Here is a 22,795-nt window from a genome sequence, read left to right as displayed (position 1 = left end):
ACCCTCCTCTGGAGAGCGTTGCGGTTGAGGGCGGTGCAGTTGCCGTACCAGGCTGTGATACAGCCCGACATCAACAGCCAAAGCAGTTTTTTTGGTACGTTGCAAAATACCACAGTTCCACACATCAGTGTTTCACAGATTGCTCAGGGTTGAATTGTCTGGCCATACATTTGTTTTATATCTTGCATTTGGATAGTTTATGGCCATAACATATTGTATGGACTTACATGGTCATGCTGCTCTTCTGTGTAAGCACAATGGCCTTCGTGAATTAAAGGGACAGTTCCCTGAAAAGAACAATCTACTGGTATTGACATCATGCAGGGTGTCACCTGGTGACTTTCAGTTGCAGGACTAATTCTTTACAGGTTAAGTAATCAATCAATCAATCAACCAGTGATCAAGTGACTCATAAAAACGTTCCGTCATGGGTGCCCGTCTATCCATTAGAGCTCTCTCCTTGTCAATTTCACCTCACCGACACTCCCACAGATCATCCATGTGTCAGGGATGTACGATAGTGGCCATGCGATAATGTCCCCTTCTCTATCATGACTGGGTGTTGCTAACTGATTTAGACCACATAAACCAAGTGGGTGGACATTTCAGTAAACGAATGACAAAGCCATAAGGCACTGAAGCTCTGTTGGACTTGAATCATGACGCAACTCTGTTGGATGAAGAGAGTTTTTTTGTGAGCATAATTGGAAAAAGGAATAACTTTGAGACTTAAAGCCTTGTGGCCTGTCTGTAACATCATGTTGTGAGCCCAAGAACGCATTCCAATGTCCATATTAGCATACATATAGAATGTATGTATGGATATTGGGACGGAACCAGAACAGAACCCAAGTTCCCAAAATGTCGCTCTACCTCCACCCTACCGGGGGAATTTGTCAAACTGTCAAATCCACACACCTGTAAGCAAACCGCTATTTAGCTGACCAGGATACACAAGCAGAGTGTGTGGTGACTCCATAGACAAACATTTAAGGACAAGCACTGCTAAACCAACGCCATCCACTTAAAGTGATTGCATACAGGATTAAGGCTCATCTAGTTCTTCGATGATCTAGTTCTATACTCGTCATTCTACCCGGTAACCTCAACAGTTTCCGATTCAAATGAGATTTATTCATAAAAAGGCATTCATATTCATAATGTGCCCCCAATTATAAAGATTATAAGATTATAAGCACATTAGAACGCTTTGCTAATCCTCCATGTTAAATCGGAACATTAGACTGGGCTACCTCCCGAAAAGAATTGTCTCGAAAGCTTCAGAATTCCAAAGTGCTGTGTCAATAGCTACCATGGACCAGTTTCCTGGGTAAGCTCTATTATTGGATTCATGATATTGTTGTTGAGCAGCCGTCCTACTTTCCTTAGTTTGCTAAACAGCGGAGGCCTAGCTGAGCTAACAACAACTCTGTCACAATTGTAAAATGTTTGACTGTTTGTATCAGTGTATTCAATCATCAGAATCACTGCAAATTATATAGTTAACGATTGCTATTGGAATGCTTTGAGAATGTGTTCCTCTGTGTGTGTGTGTGTGTGTGTGTGTGTGTGTGTGTGTGTGTGTGTGTGTGTGTGTGTGTGTGTGTGTGTGTGTTGTGTGGTGTGTGTGTGTGTGTGTGTGTGTGTGTGTGTGTGTGTGTGTGTGTGTGTGTGTGTGTGTGTGTGTGTGTGTGTGTGTGTGTGTGTGCGCGGTGGGTGTGTGTGCCACAGCTCCACACAGCCTGCAGCCTGCATTGCTCTCTCTACACATAGCATCACTGCAGATCTGGTAGAGCAGGGAGCCTCTATGCTCCCTGGGAAACAGTGCTTGCATGCCAAATTGACATTCACTGGAGTATGCTCGCTCCTGTCATTTTGTCAACACCGTCACTGTGTGGAACGCAGCCATGCAAGCCTTCTGACAGACAGGCAAATGGGAGGAGGTGGACTTCAGCGACATAACACCCTCTCACCACCCCTCAGCCCAGTGGCGGGGTTCAGTGCACACGCTCACAAACACGCGAGCAGGCGTGTGCACACATGCCTTTTTTGCCCGCCAACATCCAACGCTTTTCTTGGACACATCACAAATTATCTGTAAAGTACAATTACCAAGCTATGATTCGCCTCAATGACTTCCCATTAGTCCAGATTTAGGAAAACTTGCACGTAGAATTCAAGGATGCCACAAATGTGTGGCAAATACCAATGGCCCCTGTTTTTTTTACCCCCTTACAAGCTAAGTACCCCCTGAAGTACTGAGCTTGAAACTATTCAGTTTGCCTTAATGAAGATTGTACAATCGATAAGGTATTCGAAAGGTCACCATGGCAATGTTGTTGTGTAGGAAATAGAATCTTGAGGCTGGGCATAATCAAGAACAATTGTTGCCTCTTCACCATTACATTAATCCAATACTCCATTTGCCGGGAATATAATCCAGCATATTGCTGAAGGCATGAAGGCACATTGAAAAAACATTTTTTAAACATGGCCGTCGCCGAAGATAAACGACCTCCACAGCATCATTGAATGGTTTATCCATTTCATTTGTGCAGGTATCCCTTGCAAAACACTCCCTCTCCAAACACACAGGAGGATGCACTTATCAGGAGTCAGGTGTCATGGCAAAACACCGGTGAAACACAGGAGATAGGGACTCAAATGGAACCAGCACTTGTCAGCCAAGATGGATCCCAGACACCGAATATGCTTAGGGGGAAGAGATTAGATAAAAAATAACAGAATCCATCCAAACGTTGTCAGAGGTGTGCAGGTAGCTGATAAAGGATTCAGATTTATGTAGCCCTACCAGAGGAAAAGAGCAAATATAATGTTGCCTGAAAATGAATGCAGGGCACTGGCAGGGTGTATGCTCAGAGAGAGAGAGAGAGAGAGAGAGAGAGAGAGAGAGAGAGAGAGAGAGAGAGAGAGAGAGAGAGGTTAACAAAAAGCAGGAAATGAAAAAGGAGCCGTCTGTTGTGACTAAATGTGACCTCTAAAATCTATTCTATTTTTTGAGTTTTCGCTCTTGCAATGGAGAGAGACAGTTTTTGTTTGTCGTTCAACAGTAACAATACATCTCCCACCCACTACTGAGCTTGCCACCTGCCTTTGTTCCCAGATATAGATCTCATGATACGTCCCCCCTAGTGGTACCAAATCCATCTGCGGTGTGGTCTGGGTGGGAAACAACTGTTATTTCCTCCCATCATCCAGAGGCGAATAGTCAGAATCAGAGATACGTAGCTGCCGATAATAAATAAAGAAATACAGGAAGAAGAAAAAACGATACTATAAAAACACTCTGCTTTCATTTTAGGCTGTATTATTTATGATTCCGCTCTTTTGTTCATGCCCAGACCCATCTCTCTCCACACACTCTGATCTCTCAAATCATTTGTGAGTAATGCCTCTGAGCACTTTGGTTTGTTCCATAGGGTACCAATCACGGGCCATTAGAAAGCCAAAAGAGAAAGAGGGGGACGAAATAGATGCAGAACTCAGGGAGTGGGAGACATCCTTCAGATAAGTCAGATATGATACTGTAGGATGCTGCCGTACTGTCATGATTATAGTGTAGATAAAAACCACTGGAATAGTGATTACTGAAATATACATCTTTGTATGTTGTATGATTTTTGATCGGGACCATCGTATAACCTGTAGGCTATATTTGAACTATTCCCAATTGCGTAACGTTCCAATAATGATAAGAATATAAATTATAGGGGTGGCATAGAGTTGATCAGACCATGTCATGCATTATACTGGTATTCCATCTCTCATCATTTCTCTGTCGTTTCTGCATATTGACGCTCGACACGTCTACTCAGATCCTTGAGGTCTCCAAACTCCAAACTTTTAAAAAATGAGGCGGTGCTCCTTTGAATTGACAGTCTTTTTCAGCTACTGCCAACTAAATATTTTACTTAAAACATAGTTGTTGTATTTAATATATAAACATATGCAAAACCCAGTCTCTATAGCACAGCTTTGCCCTTCAGGTTTCGACACATTGGAATGACATTAAGTGTCATGCCAAATGTCAGAAAGTGCATTCATCCTCGCAGGCCCTCGGAATGCCACTGATGGGTTGATTGATGTTAGACTAAACACAACTAACGACTTGCCTGTGGAGTCACTTTCCCCTGTGGTCTTTGTATGCTGCCATGAGACCTGAGCGATCTGAGCGACATACTCTAACAGTAGAGGGCGACCGATTTATGATTTTTCAACGCCGATACCGATTATTGGAGGACCAAAAAAAGCCGATACCAAGTAATCGGCTGATTTTTATATATATTTGTAATAATGACAATTACAACATTACTGAATGAACAATGAACCCTTTTATTTTGATTTAATACAATACATACATTTATTTTATTTAGTCTCAAATAAATAATGAAATGTTCAATTTGGTTTAAATAATGCAAAAACACAGTGTTGGAGAAGAAAGTAAAAGTGCAATATGTGCCATGTAAAAAATGCTAACGTTTAAGTTCCTTGCTCAGAACATGAGAACATATGAAAGCTGGTGGTTCAATATTCACAGTTAAGAAGTTTTAGGTTGTAGTTATTATAGGAATTATGACGCGTCGACTATTTCTCTCTATACCAGTTGTATTTCATATACCTTTGACTATTGGATGTTCTTATAGGCACTTTAGTATTGCCAGTCTAATCTCAGGAGTTGATAGGCTTGAAGTCATAAACAGCGCTGTGCTTCAAGCATTGCTAAGAGCTGCTGGCAAACGCAGTAAAGTGCTGTTTGAATGAATGCTTACTAGCCTGCTGCTGCCTACCACTGCTCAGTCAGACTGCTCTATCAAATATCAAATCATAGACTCAATTATATTATAATAAACACAGAAATACAAGCCTTTGGTCATTAATATGGTCAAATCCGGAAACTATCATTTCTAAAAAACTAAACGTTTATTCTTTCAGTGAAATATTCTGTATTTCTATATTTTGTCGAACGGATGGCAACTAAGTCTAAATTGAAATATTTAAGTCTAAAGTCTAAATATTCCTGTTACATTGAACAACCTTTAATGTTATGTCATAATTATGTAAAATTCTGGCAAATTAATTACGGTCTTTGTTAGGAAGAAACACAGTTCGCAACGAGCCAGGCGGCCCAAACTGTTGCATACACCCTGACTCTGCTTGCACTGAATGCAAGAGAAGTGACACAATTTCCCTAGTTAATATTTCCTGCTAACATGCATTTATTTTATCTAAATATGCAGATTTTAAGAAAGGCATTGATGGTTAGGTACATTTGTGCAACGAATGTGCTTTTTTCGCAAATGCGCTTTTGTTAAATCATCACCGTTTAGCGAATTAGGCTGTGATTCGATGATGAATTAACAGGCACTGCATTGATTATATGCAATGCAGGACAAGCTAGTTAAACTAGTAATATCATCAACCATGTGTAGTTAACTAGTGATTATGTGAAGATTTATTGTTTTTTATAAGATAAGTTTAATGCTAGCTAGCAACTTACATTGGCTCATTGCAGCCACAAGGTCCTTTTGACGCTGCACTCGCGTAACAGGTGATCAGCCTGTCACGCAGTTTCCTCATGGATTGCAATGTTATCGGCCATAATCGGCACCCAAAAAGGCCGATTACCGATTGTTATGAAAACTTGAAATCGGCCCTAATTAATCGGTCGACCTCTATCTAACAGACAAAGACATGTAGCGGTGTCTTGAAGGAGTCAAGGTTGTCTAAATTCTCCCACCGTGCGAGCACAAAGGGGTGGGAGTCGTTATCTCAAAGTCGCCTGCTCGTCAAATATGACAGCCATGATGTGGTTATGCTGATAAATATATTATCTTCTATCTTGACAGCTAAAACTATGAAACACACTGTCTTTACTATAACTGCACATTTTAAGGGTATATTGAAGCAATTGTACACGAGAGGGCCTAGTATACGACTGCTTTAGCCTGGCTGTGCTGCGGTCGTAGGTACGAGGCGATAGCCGAGTAACATAGAGTTGCTAAAACGTTTTCAGTGTAAATTTAAACAACTAATATAAATGTATGTAGAAATGATAATGGAGCTGTATATTTTCTTATAAGATAATCTTTGAGAACTAACAATTACCAAATTAAAAACTATACAGTCATGGCATTGAGTTTGTTATAATGTTTGAGTCACTCAGATAGCATAAAAACATGGCAAAAGACATGGCAAAATGTGTAGAATTGCAGGAAATTAGCTTTAAAAATGTGTCTTTTTTCTCTGAAGCACCATTGCAAAATGTATAGAATTGCAGGAACTTTGCATTAAAACTACAACAACAAAAAAAACTTAGCCCCGTGGCAAAATGTGTAGAATTGCCAGGAATTGGCTTTAAAACAGAAAAAGGTCCCGTGTGACTCAGTTGGTAGAGCATTGTGCTTGCAATGCCACGATTCTGGGTTCGGTTCCCATGGGGGACAAGTACAAAAATGTATACACTCACTATTGTAAGTCGCTCTGGATAAGAATGTCTGTTAAATGACAACAAAAAAAACAGCATCCATCGCAAACTGCACAAACCTGGCCACGCTTGAAGTGTCAAACTTTTGGCATAGCCACGCCATTGTTATGAACATTCTAAAGAGCAAGTGGCTTGTCGAGTCATGTCTTGTCTTTCCTAACGAGGGCTAATGACTGTTTCCTCTAAATTACACTTTAGTGGCCTGAAAATGCGATGACATTGCTAAAGTAGGCAAATAATTAGTAGGAAACAACTTTGGCATCATTATGATGTCGTCAAATTGATTTAAGACGGATGGCAATGTTGCCATTAGCTAGCAAAGTTGTCAAAAATACTTAGTGATGCTAAAAAAGAGTCCCACTTGGTCTTTTAACAAAAAGGGCTATCTTCTGTATACCACCCCTACCTTGTCACAACACAACTGATTGGATCAAACACATTAAGAAGGAAAGAAATTCCACAAATTACATTTTTGAAATGATAATGGCAAGAGTGTACAAGGCTGTCATCATAGCAAAGGGCGGCTACTTTGAAGAAAATAAATATATTTTGATTTGTTTAACACTTTTTGGTTACTACATAATTCCACATGTGTTATTTCATAGTTTTGATGTCTTCACTATTATTATACAATGTAGAAAATAGTAAAAATAAAGAAAAACCATGGAATGAGTAGGTGTGTCCAAACTTTTGACTGGTACTGTATGTCACAACTTTCCTTCCCTGGCAATAGATGACAGTAGAGCGCCAGCCAACGTGTTTAAAATGAATCATTCCCCTCTTTTTCATAGCTTTGTTTTGACAGCATTTAATTTGAAGCAAAGCTTGACATAAGCAATATTCTGCTTGAGCAGGGCTCTTCAACATTACATTTTGAATGCACCATTCACTGACTGCGAGGAAAAGCTCCCTGCATATTATTTCCTCCCTTTTTGCCTCATTTCTTCCATCTCTCCCAATAGAAAATCCTCTCTTATTTAGTTGACCCTTAAAATCCTATTATTATGTTATTACACTCAGCAGCAGCATGGAGAGGACAATCCTGCTCTAAAATGTATATTGATCTTTGTTTATACAGCAATAAAGTCTGCTTGGCACTTCTGCATAGTTCACATCCATATTTCAACATCGAGCGCACAAGAAAACATAATTAAGTGTATCATAGAAGCAAAAGCAGACGCAGATAACATTTGAAGGAAAAAATTATCGTTTTCCCGGAACTAGATGAAGAGAAAATGAGTGATTCACTGTAACTTTATTTGAGTAACAAAGATGGGGTCATATCAAATGTCTTGCAAGAAGAATGGGTGCAAACAAACATGGAGTGCTACGTCACGTATGGCCTTAAATACCAACTTATTGTATCATGGTGTCCTCTAATGAATTTCTCATTGGTCGGGATTTACCCAAGGTTCTGTTTATTGTAGCCCACTTCATTGCTGTCATGTGGCCAATGTGGTTGCCATGGCGCACTGATTACACTGTGTCCTTCGAATTTCAATTATTATTCACATCCTGCCTCACACTATAAGGACATTACCGTCTTACACAAATGTAATTTTTCTCATCTCAGGGCTCGAGACCTACCCTGCCTCTGCATTTATGAAATCATTTGACGTCAAGACAGAAAATCAGGCCGAACGTCTGAAGCTGTGGCACTGGTTAAAAGCTCTTGGGCTTCGCTTACAATGGTGATGATGCGCCTCGCATTAAAAATCTAATCTTGGAGGCAACTTTCTATCTAATTAACCCTCTACTGCATGCATTATGATAGAACCATTCTCACTTAAAATGGCCCCAAATAGACAAATGTAAAATACATTTTCGGAAAATATATTTTTTTAACGTTTTGTGAGATTTGTGCGACAACATTAACAATATGCAAAACTACTAAAAATGTTTTTTTAAATGTTTTTTATAATAGAAATGTGGTGTTTGAGTTGTAATTGTATTGTTTTTATTCCTTCACACTATCTGAAATTATGTTTTGTTGTAAAAAAAATATATATATACTATGGACATTCACTTTTATAATGCTATCATTATTATAATGTTATGAATATTAAACATAATTGTTTTATCCACGCATATATAACATATTGTTTGGCCATATGTTATCTTTACAAAAATAAGTTGAAATCATATTAGTCATGTGAATGTTGCCCAAAGAATACAGAAAATGATGATTTCATTGTAATTTGCCTATGACCAGGCCCCTCCCCCCATCGCAAATGTTTTGTGTCCGGGAAAGGAAGCCCCACAGAGTGGGTTCTTCTCATGACTTTACCAAAGCGCATCATTGGCTAGTCTAAGCCCCTCCTCACCCCTACTTCTGTAAAAGGTTATGGTGCTGTATTTTTTCATTCAGGGAAACAAGGGGGTGAAAGAAATGATATGTTGCCATACGGCAACACCATGCAGTAAAGGGATAAATAAATATCTCCCCATTCGACAACGTATCCATTAGGACAGGTGAATACCAACACTGAACAGATCCCATGCGCAAGTTGTTATTTAACAGTAGTGTTTCCTTCAACGCTTAATCCCTAGAGTCTATTGACACACTGGTGTGTCAAGCTTAGAAAAGAAAGGTAGAACCCTTTCTACAGAGGGTTCTACATGGAACCCAAAAGGCATCAACCTGGAACCAAAAAGGGTTCTCCTATGGGGACAGCTGAAGAACCCTTTTGGAACCCTATTTCTATGAGTGTAAGTAACATAATAAAAAAATCCACGTCAATTTAAGCTAGCGATTTTTGCATGGGCTGTGTCTCAATCCAATGCATTCGCCTGTCGCCCTTCCACATCTGCGGTGGAAAGTGGCAGTCTTCACACGAAAAGGTCTGAAACATCCGAATGACCTATAGAAAGGGGAGACTCTCACGATGGTGTGTTCTCCGTTTTGCTCTATGATCCCCACAAGTGTCACGGGACTTGTCTAAAGGTAACCCATACAAATTAATGGAAGTATGGAGGTAGTTTTGTGCCCCAAAAAAAGTGGTTAAATATGTGAGCTAGATATAGTACAGACACGTCAAAACCTTACTCCTTACTCCATACTTTTTTTACATGTTTTAATGTGTTTTCCAGTTCGTTTCTATGGGCTATAGTAGTAAAGACCAAATTCAATATTTTATCAAATCCTTTTTAAATATAATTTGTTATACCTAAAGAGGTCCTAAAATGATCTTCTTAAAACAATTATTTATGTCAACTTAGAACCCCCCCCCAAACAGCTTAGACTTTTAATAATGAATTTGTCATCGTGATCAACCATCTGAAATTGTCCACCGTTATCCCAAATTGCTACTGTGCAAAATACATGAGTGTTTGAGCAAGATGTCAATCAAACAAACCAGGCTCCGAAATGCTTGTGTTATAAATCAAGCAGAGCGTTTAATTAAAATAATGATGGACCATTCACTCCGTAATCACAAATAGCCGACTTAACTACTTGGCAGAGGAGCCAAAGCCGCTTCCTGATGATAGACAAAGAGCAAGCTAGCAAGCACCACTACACTCACATTTACCATTAAATACCTCAGGTGCTAAACAATAGCGGTGGATGAGACGAGATGGTCTCTTTGGTCATTATCCCCGGCCAAGCATGCACAGTCCATCAATGCATATATACCATCTTGCCCCTGTCAATAGTTCAGTCTAATTCCCAGGATGCCCTGCACTTGACCCTCTGATCTAGTCAATCACTGCTTTACTTCTCTGTCAAACATTGCTTAGAACTATTACCCAAGACTTCAGGGGGGAAAACATTTAAAGTATTTATAGTAACAGAATAACATTCTTGGGGTTGAGTCTTTCCCATGTTGCAAGAAGGGTTTGGTTTTTTTGAGTCGTAAAATTGTATTGTTTTATTAAATTACTTAATAGGTACCTATGTAATACAATTGATTATCTATAGCACCATTCCAGATAAGTTCGAATATATCTTTGATCTTTGTTTGATCAATATCTTTGATCTTTGTTTCACAGAGAGTTTTTCCTCTTAATCTCTAACACGGTCAGGTGCATACTGGATCAATATTTCTAACATACGAATGTGGGGAATGGTCAGTGGGGAGCAATAGAAAACTAATGTCATATGGGTTTTCATTTTGTGATGTCATTAAACTTTGTATGAACAAAATACTGTAACTTGGAAAGTATAGCCCCTTTATCTGTCAAGTTTCCATCCAATACGTTGTGCATATAATATTAACAATTATGAAAGTATTTTTGTTAAGATATGAATGTAATTTTAGGAGGGATAAGAGAATCTATCTCCTATAAACTGTTCATAGTAAGTAGCCACACCCCGAATGAGGTCAGAGAGCCTGTCAGACTGACGGAACAATCCCCTTTTGACGAGAGTGCATAAAAAGCATTGCCAACAAAAAATTAACATTAGACCAGGAAAGACAGGGAGTTGCAGGCCACGTCTAAAATGGTTTAAACGCTGAATCTCAGAGACCAGGAAACATAAGGCTACATGTTTGAAATTATTGGAATTTTGAACCTCAACATGAGGTGAAGAAATAAACTCACCTTCCTTTAGACCAGAGAGACGGCGAGCTGCAGCGCATGTCCATAGTGGTCTGAATCCTGAACCCTGAATAATCAACACGAGGAGGAAGAGCCGACAAACTCCTCTTTCAGACAATCACTGGTACAGCTGATTAGCTGTCCTGAGTAAAATAGCTTGAACTCTTCAAACCATCCTACTACCCTTGTCAAATCGCCGTAGTACACTACTCGCATCACCCCACTGGAACCATTGATCTTCATATAGCTTCAGGAGCGAATGGAACAGAGTGAACTCTGTAGTTCTGTTGAGGACTACACAATGGACAAAGACACCCACACGTAAATACATTAATGATTTCCTATTCCAAACAGGCGGCGGTTTGTGTGCAAACTATATGACTAATGTGAGAATAATTTTGAAATGTATCGACGATAAGTGTCTTTTTCTCTCTCTTTCTCTCTCTATGTCGTTGGGTAAAATGCCATATTGTAAAAGTTCACTAGGGACCTTTGTCTCACTTATTAAGTGTGTATGTTATCCTGTTATTATTTTGTTAGCTAGTAAATAAATAATTAAACCAATTTGTGTAGTACTGAATCATGAGCAAGGCTGGGGTTTTTGCAGATGCATGAGATTACGACTGTTCCGAATGATGATATGATAAGAGGTAATGATTAATAAGATGACTGTTTATCGATGAAATAGATATATACCTTATAGAGTTTAATTCGGGAGATGGTAACTCTTTAAACAACCTCTTCCGTGGTGCCCCAAATCCTAATGAGATAATTGTTACATGATTAATTTAATCGGGTAACAATTAAACATAGTTAGTTGATTAAATAAATAACAGTCATCCGATTAATGAAAGTAAAGTCACGACAACTGCTTGCTGTTAGCCATGAACATGACATATGGAACACACACAGCGGGAAAACAATTAGTTATGAAATAAGTTGTAAACCAAAGACAAGCCAGACAATTTCTAGTTAAATAAGATTTATCTCAATTATATGATCTCAACAAGTATGAAGCATTCCACAAATATGGAGGAATATGTAATGGTTAGACGACCAACAAGGACTTTCGGGGTTAATGACTTGCAAATTGGGGTTATTCTCAGAAAGATTACAATTTTCCAGAGATAGAGAAAGATACATTTCTTATCCACAGGAAATACTGTATCTTGACAAATTAGAAATTTAGTTCATCATTTCAATGGGAAGCTTCTGAATCCCATCAGTTGAGTTACCACCGACTGTCATGTATAGCTGCTAGGTCATTATGCTCTCATTACAAAAGGACCTATTCAATTCCCCATCACCTTTCAGCAAGATGACATACTGGATATTAGCATGTATTATCAGGCTATTACAACAATTGCCAGGCTCCCATTGTTAATCTCCAGAGTCATAAACCGCATTCCTCTTTAATGCCCCACCCCATCCAACATCAAAGAAAGAATTTTAAATGCAATGTGCTTAGTATTTACAGCCAGATGTGAAGAGACTAAGCAATGCAGGCCCTGTCTGTGTGATATGTACAGGATCATCCAAGGATTTCGGCAGTCTTTAATTGCGGGCCAGTACCTAAATATTTAATGTTATGGAGTTCCCAATGGACACCGGCATTTACCAGACATGGTTGCGTAGGTAGGAAACATCAAAGTTAGTGTCAATAATAAAGAACATTTGTGAAAATCCCATAAAAGAGACTTTGCAAAGACATGAATGGTGAATAGGCTGGACTGCATTGTTGTGAGTTGTGAGCAGCCACAGGAGCTCATGCGTGCACACACACACTCAGAAACACACAAACATACACACACACTCAGAAACAGCCACACACACATATGCACACACACACAAAGAAACAGCCACAGTACTCTAAGCCTAATCAGATGCAAGGAGGAAGTGTGGCAAAAGTAGGTTGAATTTCCCCTAATCAATTCTATACAGTTACTTTCTCCCTGGTCAATTATGTGCCAGTTTTGATATCAGCCAACAACTCTTATAGTTGTGAAACAATGTATGAACAACATCCTGTCAAGCAGCAGTAATGTACTGCTTGGTAAAAGAACAAGATAGATGTCAGTAAAGCTGCATAAGCAACTGGTCTGGATGTATTTGATCATAAGAAAACCGCTAGTATTGTTTGCTTGTGGGGAGGTTTACTAATAAGGACTTTTATGAAAAACATTATTACAATTTGCGAGTTTGTTTAGTCTACAATATAATACTTCATGCCTACGTCATTGTATTTCAATTAATTGTATATACCAAGAAGTCAACATGACACCTTTCATGTCAATTTGCAACCAGAAGATAATTCCTCTGGTAATATTACTCAGCGTATTGAGATCAGTTTATTCAGAGGTCGTGTCTACACTTGACACTTAGATGCGACTTCTGCTGTCAGAATTCAAAGATCGCATTGAAAAGACTGGTCTAGACACACAAAAGTCGCTTTGTGGTCTGATTGTGTTCAGATCTGGCTGACCACTTCAGGAGTTGGTCTGGGATGCATTGTTTGCGGATTTCTCCTCAGTCTGGAAGGAATCAGGCTCCCGAAAGCGCATACAGTGGGCGACGTCATCAGCACTCCTCCCACAAGACTCCAGAAAACTTGAGTTTTGGGACCGAAAGGCACCTTTCATTATAACGTTGGAGGAAATATGTGCCTAGAGTGTGAGGAACATGCTTACTGGTCTCAAATGCTAGCCAGTTAGCTAATATTTAGAAAAACTTACCCATTTGCAATCCCTTTAGCGTTGTTTGCTAGCTTGCTGACTAGCTACAGAGGTTAGCTGGCTAGTTGGCTACAGTAGTTAGCTACTGCCATCAGTTGTTATTGTGTTATTATCATATTTTGCCTATTCCACCGTTTGTAGAATGCATACAGGAAATTGAATATAGCGTGAGAAAACGGAATCCGGACACACTGTGGACACGGTAGACACTTTTAAAATGTAGGTGTAGATAGATGCATGACGCATTCAGAATTCCCTGATCAGAACTCTAAAGCTGCATGAACTGTCAAGTCTAGAAACGGCCAGAGTTGTCTAGTAGTAGATACCTGCTGAGGGACCATTGAATTAGTCTAGGTCAGAGCCATATACAGAAATGGACTGGCCATAAGGTAGTTCTGGCAAATCCCAGATGGGCTTCATCTTTAGCAGTGTGCCTGTCTAAATTGTTTTTTTTGCACAGAATGGTCATTATTTGGCCAATTATGGGAGACTCTCAAGGGAAGAAAAGGACATGGTGTCGGGGCCTCAAGGAAGAAAATCCAGTCCGTACCTAGCCATATACAGTATATAGATATATCTTTATAAATTGGCTCTGGTCTATGTAACTGGGGAGCAACAGAGCTTAACACATCAGTTGAGCCTCTGGCACATTAATGCCACTTGTTACATATAAGTCATTAGTCAAATCAATCAATCAAGCAGCCAGTCAGTCACTCACTCAATCATGACTTCAAGTGTCTCATTGGGGTAATTTACACTATATATACAAAAGTATGTGGACACCCCTTCTAATTAGTGGCTTCCGCTATTTCAGCCATGCAATCTCCATAGACAAACATTGATAGTAGAATGGCCTTACTGAAGAGCTCAGTGACTTTCAACGTGGCACCGTCATAGGATGCCACCTTTCCAACAAGGAGAATGCTAAATGTCCCAATGCATAGTGCCAACTGTAAAGTTTGGTGGAGGAGGAATAATGGTCTGGAGCTGTTTTTCATGGTTCGGGCTAGGCCCCTTAGTTCCAGTGGAGGGAAATCTTCACGCTACAGTATACAATGACATTCTAGACGATTCTGTGCTTCCAACTTTGCGGCAACAGTTTGGGGAAGGCCCTTTCCTGTTTCAGCATGACAATGCCCCGATGCACAAAGCAAGGTCCATACAGAAATGGTTTGTCGAGATCAGTGCGGAAGAACTTGACTGGCCTGCACAGAGCCCTGACCTCAACCCCATCGAACACCTTTGGGATGAATTGGAAAGCAGACTGCGACCCAGGCCTAATCGTCCAACATCAGTGCCTGACCTCACTAATGTTCTTGTGGCTGAATGGAAGCAAGTCCCCTCAGCAATGTTCCAACATCTAGTGGAAAGCCTTCCCAAAAGAGTGGAGGGACCAACTCCATATTAATGCCCATGATTTTGAAATGACATGTTCGACGAGTAGGTGTCCACATACTTTTGGTCATGTAGTGTATGTCATTCAACTTTGTAAAACACAACCCAAACTTCTAACATTCATCAGCATATTCATTATCCAATATAAAGTCTGCTTTCAACATCAAACGGAATCTGAATTTTTAAAATCTCCAGCATCATCAAATTAGCTTATTCAAATCTCTCAGGGCTCTGCAAAATGTGCAAATGCATTGATTGTCTATGTGTATGTGTATGTCTCTGTGCTTGCATATTCTGCCACTACATTCATCACTTAGGAGCACACTTGTAGAGGTCTACCAACCCAAGCTGAAATTCCATCATGTCAAACTAGACACAACTGCAATGAGAGGAGAGCAAGTTTCATAATGTGTAGCTAGCTGTCTTTAAGCCATATTTAAGACTCTCTAACAACCTTGGCTTTTGTTTCACAAAGACCCCAGTAATGGGAGTAGTGCTCAGGCACTAGTTTGAAAGAGGAATGATTTTATCAATGGTTAAATAAATCATGAAAACCTCCCTCCGCACTGCACGTCGCCTCATCTCTCAATTTCTCTCGCCTCTCCTCTTCCTCCCCTCATCCTACTATTCCCCTCAATGCATTATTCTGCACACACACACACACACACACACACACACTCTCTCTCTCTCAAGACACTGCAACATTCTGGGCAGCCCAGTTCCTTCTTTAGCCGGCTCAGACTTAACTTGCTCCCTTCCAGCAAGCAGGAGACAAGACCTACCGCAATCCCAGTAAGCGATGCCTACACAATTCCAAGGCATTTTTAGCCAGTGAATTTCACCACCAAAGACATATGTCTTTCAGTTTAACAAAGAGAATAGTTCAACAGATAAACCTTTATTTTGCCTTCAGTCTACTGCCTTAGAACATCATGCTCCGCACACAGGCATCTCCCGCCAGAACCCAGGCTGCCTCAACCAATTTCGTAGGACTGACCGGAGCTAAAGATTAACGTTAGTATCTTCTATGATTAGTCATTGTGCATTCACCCTCCCCCTTTCTTTCAGAATCACTGAAGGTGAAGGAAGAAGAATATACCCTTCTTATTTTCGACTTACCTAGTGTTGAGGCTCAAAGCTGGACAAAGAAGCAGGAGGCAAATAGCTCGGATTAATTTCATAGCTTTGTCTTGCACTCTCACTCCGATTCGCTCTCTCCCTCTCGATTGCTTTCCTTTCCCCTTTCACTCTCTCTCTCTCTCTCGCTTTCTCACTCACTGGCTCGATCGCTTGCCTGCGCACACTCACGCACGCACGCACGCACACACAGGCAGAGAGAGAGACAGACAGATGCAACCCAGTGGCTCTAACAGAGCAAGGGAGGATCTCTGGCATTAAATAACACAGTGACACAGACAGACTTATTAATGAGGAAATTAATGAGGGTGGTAAGAGGGAAGAAACAGACTGGAAAGATGAGAGCAGCTCCCACTGAGGATAGCAGGGACGTAGGCATGGGTGGGCCTGGATGGACACAGGCCCACCCACTAGGGAGCCTGTCCTTTCCAGGCCCATCCAATTTGATTTAGCAAAAAACAAAACAAAAATACTATTATTATAAAATTACTCCTCAGTATTTCTGGCTACACAGACTTCAGTTCAATGTCTATTTTTGATTTACATTTGGCTAACGTGAATTCACTGACGTGAATTCAACGTGAAATCAACAAAGAAATATCACCATGACATTTGATTTAGTTTAAAAATTGGTTGAACAAATGACGTAATTCCCTTACGTTGAGGACTTTTGGCAAATCCAATCAGTATCTCACATTGGTTCAACGCCATCACCTTTTTTGCTGTTGTTGAAATGATGTGCAAACAACATGGATTCAACCCGTTTTTGCCCAGTGGGCTGCCACTGGTGGTGAGAGCTGAGAGGCATTCTTCCTCATTGTGGCTTGAAGAATCCCTGCCTCTCACTCAGCACCTATTATTACCTGCACTCTAAGGGACCACAGGAGCAATTATGCGACGATGGGAGCAACAGTGTCATCCGCCGAACAACCACAGGGTTCACCAGCAGCCTCTGTGATTCAGCCATAATAGGATGTGTCCTAATGAACCAGCATGCTGAATTTGACACCTGTAAATGCTACAAACAAAAGGGTCTAGAGTTTAAGTGGCGTGTTGATAGAAAGGGGGGATGGAAATATCAAGTGATAAATGTCATTCCTTCAACCCCGTTCCACACCATCCTTTCTTCAGATTTTTGGGGTGTTTGTTGACCTCATCAAAGATTTAGTGAGACTAGTGCTCGTCAACATGATGTAGAGGATTTTGTGCATGTTTTAAAATAGGCATAGAGCGGTGTGAAATACGGGCAGAATATTCAACACGACAACACAAAAAGGTGGAGGTCATACGCCATAGGCATGATAAATTATTCCATTAAGGATTTAATAGAGTTTGGAGTCCATTGTCCACGGGGTAGTAACCTACACCTCGTTCTGCAGGACTTCCACCTATTTATTAGGGTCTAATTAGTCCAAGCCCCATGCATGGAAACACACAGTGACTAGTTCTTAATGACAGCTTTGGACCTCATCATGCTTCGGTGACCGGAGAGTGTCCTAAAAGGGGCACCATAATCCGTCTCAATTACGTAGCGCATCAGCCAGAAAGCGGAAGTCTCACTGATTGTGAGAGTATACCTGTTTCGTGCATTATTATGGGAAAATGAGATCAATGCAATGCCTGAAGAGTTAATTGTATGTTATTTATAATTACTTCTAGAACTACTGTATTCAATGTACATAGCACATCTATAATTTAGCCCAAACAACTACCTCTTCCCCTACTGTATTTATTTATTTATTTATTTTGCTCCTTTGCACCCCATTATTTATATTTCTACTTTGCACATTCTTCCACTGCAAATCTACCATGCCAGTGTTTTACTTGCTATATTGTATTTACTTCACCACCATGGTCTTTTTTTGCCTTTACCTCCCTTATCTCACCTCCTTTGCTCACATTGTATATAGACTTATTTTTCTACTGTATTATTGACTGTATGTTTGTTTTACTCCATGTGTAACTCTGTGTTGTTGTATGTGTCAAACTGCTTTGCTTTATCTTGGCCAGGTCGCAATTGTAAATGAGAACTTGTTCTCAACTTGCCTACCTGGTTAAATAAAGGTGAAATAAAAAATTTAATAAAAAAATCTGGAACTTCTTGACGTAAAGCATGATGATGATTTCATATTTGGTCTGAGATAACTTGTGAAATCAAAATAGTATGATTGCCTTTACCACGACCATTAAATTACAGGTCAAATCAATATACACCGTGACTATTTTATTTTACAAGAGCAACATAAGTTTCCAATGACCTTCACACAGTGTTATATTCATATCAACCTCTATTTGAGTGTCTGTATTACATTTTCCAGATATCTTGAAATGACTCAGAGCTCTGAATACTACCCACAAAAAAATTATTGTTCTAAATAGAACCAGATAAGGGTGACTTGGCTTGTAACCATAGCTATATAGAACCCTTTTTTTAAGGTTCAATGAAGAACCGTGCTCAATTGGTTCTAAATGGAACCTTAATGTGGCTATAAAGAACCATTTCCTAGGGTTCTATAAAGAACAATTTTTTTTTAATATATAACACCAAAAAAAGAGTTTCACTATGGTTACAACAACCCTTTTTATGGTTCTTTAAAGAACCTTTATGGAGAAAGGTTCTTTATTGAACCATTCTCAATCTAAAGAACTATACAGAGTTTTTTTATTCTGGTCAGCCATATTATATTGTTAAAATTCCATAGGTGTTATTATTCTGTTGATTGACATGTTGAATCAAGTGAATTGAGAAGCACTGGCTGATTTAGTCAAGTGTTCTCAATTGACCCAAGGACATACGTGAGTCTTTAAGAAAACACTCTCACTGTCCGTAGCCATATATAACATATCATGGAACAACACAACACATTAGATAAACTGGAATGACACTCACTCATGGTTACTGTGCGCAAACCCCGCTCCAAAATATTCTAATGAGCCACCTCCCCTACATTTAAATTATCACTAAAAGAGCCAATAACCCTTTTGTGAACTGTTAAGAACCATTGAAGAGCTCAAAGGGTTCTTTGAGTCATTATGGTTCCTTCCACATAGAACCATCACCCTTCCCAAAGAACCCTTGAGGAACCCTACGTTTTTTTGGTGTGCACTGTAGTTTATCTCCTCACATCCCCTCACATTGCTGCGTGTCAGTGAGTCAATGTCATAACCTCTAAGGGGCTGGGTGTCACATGTGCTCCCTCTCCCGCCTCTAGGTCACCATGCTGCTCGTTAGGGCGCACACCTGTCACCAGCGTTAGGCACATAATGACATTGACCTGGACTCCATCCCCTCCTTGATTACCTGCCCTTTATATGTCACTCCCTTTGGTTTCATCCCCAGGCATCGTTGTTTCAGTTTCTGTTCCATGTCGGTGCGCTGTTTGTGTTACGTGTTTGTTTCATTTATTTATTTATTAAATGTATTCACTCCCTGAACCTGCTTCCCGACTCTCGGCGTACATCTTTACACTGGGGAAACAGACGTCTTACACTGGCTTTTTTTAATTATAGAGTTGTACAGTCCAAAAGTCTGAGACGTTTCTTATTTTTTGGCCATTTCTTCATAACCTTTTAGTATCTGCTCGGATACAGTGTCCATCTTAGGACAGCGTTTGAGTCAGTCCGAGTGGGACAGCATCAAAGCAATGCTGATAGATGCACAATAACGTTAGATTTCATTCAAAATGTGTTTTTAGCTCTCAGACGTTGCTACTTGTTTGTTTGAACGAGGAAGTGTAAACCACCCCAAAACCGAATCAGCTTGAGATCCACTCGAAATTCATCACCGAACTGTGTGGGGGAAAACATGGTAAACATTGACGGAATGATGGACCCGGTGTGATCAAAGCACCATAGTTCCCTCTGAGGATTCTACATCTTCAACCTCAGCAGCAGCAGAAGGAGTTACAGCCTCTACTGTAGCTGCTTCTACAGCTCTCACTGACCCTACAGCGACAGCCCCCACTATCCTAACCCCTACCTCTCCTGCCCCACAATCCCTCCAGCCTTCAACCATAACCGTATACAACTCCCACTGATGCTGCCACTATACCCCTATAGCACCCATAAAGACACACATACACACAGCAGGGGTTCCTGCAGCCTATAGTCCCTTAAGTGCTAAGTGGGTAGACGTGATAGAACTTCTCAAAAGTGAGTCCCAGAGGATTTAGAATGGGGGGACCAAACAACATGTATCTAATGGAAATGTTTTATGCTTCTTTTTCTTTCAAAGAAAAGAACGTAATTCAACACAATTGTTTTCTCCCCCAATAAATATTTATTATTTAAAGGAAAAAGAGTTGGCGACTCAAATAATTCAACAGAAATCCAAAATGTCGGAATATTCTCTCACTTGAATGAAAGCATAAATCACGAATGTGTGAACAAACTAATAATTGTGGTTTTGATTTTGTAACAAGTAGGTGCCAGTGCACACACACGAAGGGAATCTACAGTACAGTATGTGCTTTGTTTACAGTACCTACAGAGTAATATCTGAGATATTACATGACAACCAAAAATGCAACTTTGTAAAAAATTTAAAATAAAATGTATTGCATGTTTAATTAAGTTGAGCCTGTTCTCTGATTACCAAAGTGTGAACATAGCAGGTGTCTGAGTCCTCACTTTAGTCAGTTTTGATCTGACCTTTTTTGTAAGAAATGGACAGAATCACCAGATTGCACAGTAAAGCCCACTGTAAACTGAAAGTTGGCAAGAGTGTTGAGGCCCAAGGCAGTTTTCCAGCCTGGCAATATGAAAGCATATGGTTGAGCAAGGCGCACACTGCAAACGATGTGTCTTCCCTACAGAGCCATCAGTGTTGGCTGATAGAATACAGAACTTGATGAAAGACCTCGAAACACTGGTAATGGACTGCCTCACAGAGCCACAGTGCAGATGGTTAGCACTATGCCTTATACCACTGATAGAACCTACTGGGAAGGCACAATTGTCATGTTAATGGGTGGGGCGTATTGACTACACTTTTGGGATATAGTGGCAAACATCAACACAAAATAATCAACCAATACAAAAAATGTTGGTCCAATTCCAAGTTATAATGCCTGTATCCTCTAATAAACAGACACAGCAGGAAAGAAATAGACTCCCTTAAAAATGCACAATCAAATCAGAAGACAAAAAATAAATAAAAAGCATTATCATATATTGCTTTTGTCCACAAAGATTCACAGAAATTTTAAACATAGGGAAAGACAGTATTTATGTGACATGTATTTGAAGAAACCCTGATTTGTTACAAGATACAGCAAATAACGTTGGTTTTTTTCTCTTCAAAACACTCAAGATCTATATTGTGGAAGCTTGGAATCTACAATTGTTTATAAAACATATGTAAAGGTATTTTCAAGAAGTTCAGAACATAGCTGTAGATGTGCTTCTATCATGGATGCCACGCTTGTACAGATATAGGATCTTAATTTGATCACCTGTAATGTATATGCTGGGAGTCTGAAAGCAAGTGCAGGTGATGAGTTTAATAATAAACTGAACATCGAACAATGTAACAAACACGAGTAGCGTATAGACATGAAACACATAAACAATAACGCCTGAGGAAAGAACCAAAGGGAGTGACAGATATAGGGAAGGTAATCAGGAAGGTGATGGAGTCCAGGTGAGTCTCATGAGGCGCAGGTGCATGTAACGATGGTGACAGGTGTGCGTTATAATGAGTAAACTGGCGACACAGAGAGGGGTTGCGGGAGTAGACGTGACAGTACCCTCTCCCTGACGCGTGGCTCCAGCCGCAGGACGCCGACCAGAGGGACAGTCCCGGGGACCAGGAGCGGGCCAGTCACCTCTGCTGAGGCACGGGAACCTGACCAGCCAGCTGAGGCACGGGAGCCTGATGAGCCGGCTGAGGCGCGGGAGCCTAACGAGCCAACCGAGGCTTGAGAACCTGATGAGCTGGCTGAGGCATCCTGTAAATGCTACAAACAAATGGCCTAGAGTTTAAGTGGCGTGTCGATAAAAAGGGGGGATGGAAATATCAAGCGATAAATGTATCATTCTTTCAACCCCATTTCACACCATCCTTTCTTCAGATTTTTGGGGTGTTTATTGACCTCATCAAAGATAGTGAGACTAGTGCTCGTCAACATGATGTAGAGGATTTTGTGCATGTTGTAAATGGGGCATAGAGCGGTGTGAAATACGGGCAGAATATTCAACACGACAACACAAAAAGGTGGTCATACGCCATAGGCATGATCAATTATTTAGTGAGACTGTTGCTTCCCTTTGGTGAGGCGTTATTCTTTAACGTGTACGCTAATAATCGAGAAGCAAGTACAGGTGGTGAGTTCAATAATAAACGGAACATCGAACAATATAACAGACACGAGTAGCGTACAGACATGAAACATAAACAGTAACGCCTGAGGAAAGAACCAAAGGGAGTGACAGATATAGGGAAGGTAATCAGGAAGGGGATGGAGTCCAGGTGAGTCTCATGAGGCGC

The 22,795-nt window shown here is 40.3% G+C and overlaps 1 protein-coding gene across 1 annotated transcript in view; it reads right to left on the bottom strand.

Annotated features, from left to right (window-relative positions):
* LOC139562905 (leucine zipper protein 2-like) overlaps positions 1 to 16,497 on the bottom strand; it is a 186,539-nt gene extending 170,042 nt beyond the window's left edge. The window contains exon 1 of the mRNA XM_071381046.1: positions 16,291 to 16,497. Coding sequence (XP_071237147.1) covers positions 16,291 to 16,352 — 62 coding nt within the window. The 5' untranslated portion in view covers positions 16,353 to 16,497. The remainder of the gene's footprint in view (positions 1 to 16,290) is intronic.
* Between the last annotated feature and the right edge of the window lie 6,298 nt (positions 16,498 to 22,795).

Source organism: Salvelinus alpinus, chromosome 33 (genome assembly GCF_045679555.1).
Source record: "Salvelinus alpinus chromosome 33, SLU_Salpinus.1, whole genome shotgun sequence".
NCBI classification, from domain to species: Eukaryota; Metazoa; Chordata; class Actinopteri; order Salmoniformes; family Salmonidae; genus Salvelinus; species Salvelinus alpinus.
Note: the sequence above shows the minus strand (reverse complement) of the source record. Positions and strands in the feature narration are given on the sequence as shown.